General features: G+C 47.2%; 1 protein-coding gene across 1 annotated transcript in view; it reads right to left on the reverse strand.

The window, feature by feature from the left end:
- The window catches only part of ECI1 (enoyl-CoA delta isomerase 1), a 10,427-nt gene extending 8,159 nt beyond the window's left edge, over positions 1–2,268 (reverse strand). The window contains exon 1 of the mRNA XM_010844808.1: positions 2,111–2,268. Coding sequence (XP_010843110.1) covers positions 2,111–2,227 — 117 coding nt within the window. The 5' untranslated portion in view covers positions 2,228–2,268. The remainder of the gene's footprint in view (positions 1–2,110) is intronic.
- Positions 2,269–4,368: the final 2,100 nt, after the last annotated feature.

Here is a 4,368-nt window from a genome sequence, read left to right on the forward strand (position 1 = left end):
GTTACTTCCTGACCTGCATATAGGTTTCTCAAGAGGCAGGTCAGGTGGTCTGGTATACCCATCTCTTTCAGAATTTTCCACAGTTTATTGTGATGCACACAGTCAAAGGCTTTGGCATAGTCAAGAAAGCAGAAATAGATGTTTTTCTGGAACTCTCTTGCTTTTTCCATGATCCAGTGGATGTTGGCAATTTGATCTCTGGTTCTTCTTCCTTTTCAGATGCACAATCTCACATCACCCCCACATCAGGGACACTGTTACATACATCATAAGACGTGAGCATCAGAGACAGCAGATCCCCCTCCGGAGAGCCCTGGCGGCACACTGGCACTGGCTGGGAGGGCTCCTCCAGGGAACCCCTAGCGCGAGGGACCAGAGATGGCTGGCTAGGAATCGACGGGAGAGCAGAGGACTCTCACTCCAGAAGGTGAGAAGGGCATCTGGAGGACCCTCGAGCCCCTCCTGACAAAAGCCTCCTGGTGAAATGCCTCTGGGACCCGAGATTTCATTTCTAGGAGTGCTCTCGGCCGAAGGTTTCTCAACATGGGAGGATCCTCTTCTAAGCCAAAAGAAACACCTCAGGACCGTATCCTTAAAAACTGGAAATCTAAAAAAGCAGATGGGCTGAAAAGGGAAAAACTTAAATTGTACTCTAACACTCCTTGGCCTTTATATAAGTTGGGGGGATGGAAAAAAACTGTGAGGGAAGAATTATAAACATATGTACAAACTCAAAATATGCCTTCCTTGTTTTACATGCCCATGCAGCTATCTGGAGAGAAAGGAGACTTTTATCGTACTTTTTTAGAAAGAGGACTTGGGGCTGAGATTTTATATCTCATAGAAGCAAAACTCTAAATGAGGCTAGATTCCCTGGCCAAGATTATACCTGATAAGGACTAGATGGACTTTTGTTGTCAAAGTGATGTCTCTGCTTTTTAATATGCTGTCTAGGTTGGTCATAGCTTTTCTTCCAAGGAGCAAGTGTCTTTTAATTTCATGGCTGCAGTCACCATCTGCAGTGATTTTGGAGTCCCCCAAAATAAAGTTTCTCACTGTTACCATTTTTTCCCCATCTATTTGCCATGAGTGATGGGACCGGATGCCATGATCTTAGTTTTCTGAATGTTAAGCAGAAAAGGAGTGGTTTGTGCAACTGCCAATACTTTTTGTCACATAGGAAGTTAACACCTCCTTCCAGGTAGAAACCAACACCAAGACCCAGAGGAATGCTATGGGGAGGGAGGAGGGAGGAGAGTTCAGGATGGGGAACATATGTATACCTGTGGATTCATTTCGATATATGGCAAAACCAATACAATATTGTAAAGTTAAAAAACAGAATAAAAAAAAAAAAAAGAAACCAACACCAAGAAAATCTGTCAACAAGCCATTTGACTTCCACAGATAATTATCTACTGATCCTTGCCATTCAATGTGGGCAAGGAAATGAAAACTGGCTCTCCAGCTTGTTCTCTTCGATCCTGCAAGGCATAAAGTCTTCTGCCAGGAGGTTTTCACTTTCTCATAGCCCTTGTCAGTCATGTGATTTATGCTGCATTTTGTCTGGTGCGGTGTTGTCTGCCTACTGTTGTAAACCTGCAACTAAGACTTTTCGGTCCAAGGAGAATTCAGAAGGAAAAAGCCTGCCCTCTGAGACCTCAGCTCTAGGACCTGCCTGGAGAGGGATGGGGAGCATTGCTCTTGGAACAAGCACAGTCTCGGGGGCCAGCCTGGGCGCCAGGAAGCTGCTGAAAACCAAGTCCGCACAGGGTCCAGACTTCGTGAAGTCGCGTGGTTTCAAGGTCACCCCTGCCCAAAGGAACCCGCTCTCACCTACATCCAGGCCCGGGTATGGAGCACCGAGGCCTGCCCCAGGGCTTGGCCCCACAACTGCGTGGGCCTGGGAGGCGGTCGGGGACAGAGGCATCAGCCGCCTACGGGCGAACCGGCTGCCCCCAGCCCAGCTCCCTCGAGTCACACCCAGGACTATGACCCCTGAAGGCCTGCAATCGCACCCGCACTTGGGCTGCCTGGGTTTTCTCCAGCCTGTGATGTGTGTGGAGGCTTTCTGAGCTCGGGGCCTTGGGGGAAGCTAAGGAGCACTCACGGAAGTCAGGATGACGCCACGGAAGGTCTTGTCATTCTCCAGCTTCTCCAGGCTGATGACCAGCTCCGTCAGCAGCTCCAGGCTGAGGGCATTTACGGGGGGATTCCTCAACTTCATCACGGCTACCCCTAGTTTGAAAACAAAGAGGACAAAGCTTGTTGCCAGCACAAGATGGGTGCCCCCAGTCACCTATGCGAAGGCCATGGGAAGACACACAGCTGTTGGGTTTTTAAATTGAGGTGAGATTCACGTATCTTATAATAAAGGGAACCCTGTACACATTGGCAGTTACCATTCCTCCCATCCCAGCCCCTGTGTGTGTACTAAGTCACTTCAGGCAAGTCGGACTCTTTGAGACCCTACGGACCAAAGTCCACCAGGCTCCTTTGTCCATAGAATTCTCCAGGCAAGAATACTGGAATGGGTTGCCATGCCCTCCTCCACGGATCTTCCTGACCCAGGGATCACTAATCACTGATCTCCTTCTTGTTCCTATGGACTTGCCAACTGTGGACATTTTATGGAAGCGGAATCATAGAAAATATGTGACCTTTTGTGTCTGTCTGCTTTCACTGAATGTTTTCAAGGTTCATCCACGAAGTAGCAGGTGTCAGTGGTTCATTCCTTCTCAAGGTCAAATAACTTTCCATGACCTGTGTACAGCAGGTTCTGCTTATCCATTCACCGGCCAGTGGACACTTGAGTTAGTTCCACCTTTTGGCTATTGAGAGTCATGCTGCTGGGAGCACTCACATACACATTTTTGTTGATCTTTTTTTGGGGGGGTTAAATGCATTTTACTTTTAGACAACCTACATGACACGTTTTTTTTCCCTCACAAACAAGGCCTCCACTCCAAATAAATCAATGTTCAAAACAAATGAAGAGCTCACGATGATATCAGTCCAATTTTCTCCCAGATACCAAGTCTAACATCCTCATGGGAGCAGACGGCCTTATTGTAAGTGAGCAACTCTAAGAACTAGATGTGTGAGGAGGAACTCCAGTGGGCGCTTCTGGTTCACACTTGTTTAAGGATCAAGGGTAAGAATATCAGGGGTCGGATGTTCTTAAAACTCTCCATTTAAACATACATTCTGCCAACAGCAGGAAAAGCGGGAGTGAAGGGCCTGCCCCTGTGGACAGCGCGGCTGCTGGCCCGGCTGAGGCCGTCTGTACCCAGCGCCTGGCCCAAGGGCAGACCCTAGGGGCTTCAGAAATGTCATCCTACGCAGAAGAATCAATCCGAATTTTCAGAAGTGAGCTCCCCAAACGTGGTTCGTAGGTAAGTTTCTGAAGCTGACTCTGGATCTTTGCTGTTTAGTGAGACAGTATCTAAGAGCTTGGGGGAAAGGTAGAGGCCAAAGGGGAACAGATGGACTTCGATATCACCAGTTAAATAATCACACCCCTGGCATGGGGTGGATACAAAATAAATGTTTCTTGAATGTTGAACAGAATCCAAAATCAACTTTTTAAGAAAATATTATTTTTAATGGGGGGATAATTGCTTTACAATATTGTGTTGGTTTCTGCCATACATCAACATGATAGCACTTTGGCACTTAAATGAAAACATTTTATAAAGCACTTTTACTCCATTAATTCCTCCAAATCTCAAGATGCCTGAAGGCCACCTGGGTCTGGCAATGAGAACCATGCCTGGCTTTCAGTTTCAGTCAAACTCAACCTCCTACCAGGATAAGCCGGCAATGTTTATTTAGGAGGCTCGGAGGTGGGAGGCCACTAGACAGCTTGTCTTAAAATCTATCTGTCTCTGCCCCCAGGCCCGCTCAGGACCTAGCTCTGAAGGGCTCTCTGGTGGAGAAAGCACAGCTTTTTCTTTCAAAAGTGCTCTTTCTACCTCTTTTTTTGCCCACCTTGGAGACTTTTAAGAGGTGTTCTGATGGGGGTGGGTAGGAGTGATTTTACTTGTGGATCCTGGCTGTAATTAAAAAATATCTGCTGGGTTCTGTGCCACCTGGGAGTATTAACAAAAAGTTAAAAATGTTATTCCAAGATGCTTCCAATTATTTTCACTTCCCAAGTTAATAGCACATACCCCAAACTTTAACAACAGAAACATGTTTATCTTCATAATGAACTGGGGCGGGGGGCTTGTGGTGGCGGTAGCGGTCGTGGTGAAACAACTCGACTGGTGATGACCCTTAGCTTTGAACTCAACAGAAACATACTTCAAAATCAGGTTTTATCTCGGTCCGGATTCTAGGTCTGGGTCCGGAGCCGGGGGCCCCGCG

This window comes from Bison bison, unplaced genomic scaffold (assembly GCF_000754665.1).
Source record: "Bison bison bison isolate TAMUID 2011002044 unplaced genomic scaffold, Bison_UMD1.0 scf7180017848286, whole genome shotgun sequence".
NCBI classification, from domain to species: domain Eukaryota; kingdom Metazoa; phylum Chordata; class Mammalia; order Artiodactyla; family Bovidae; genus Bison; species Bison bison.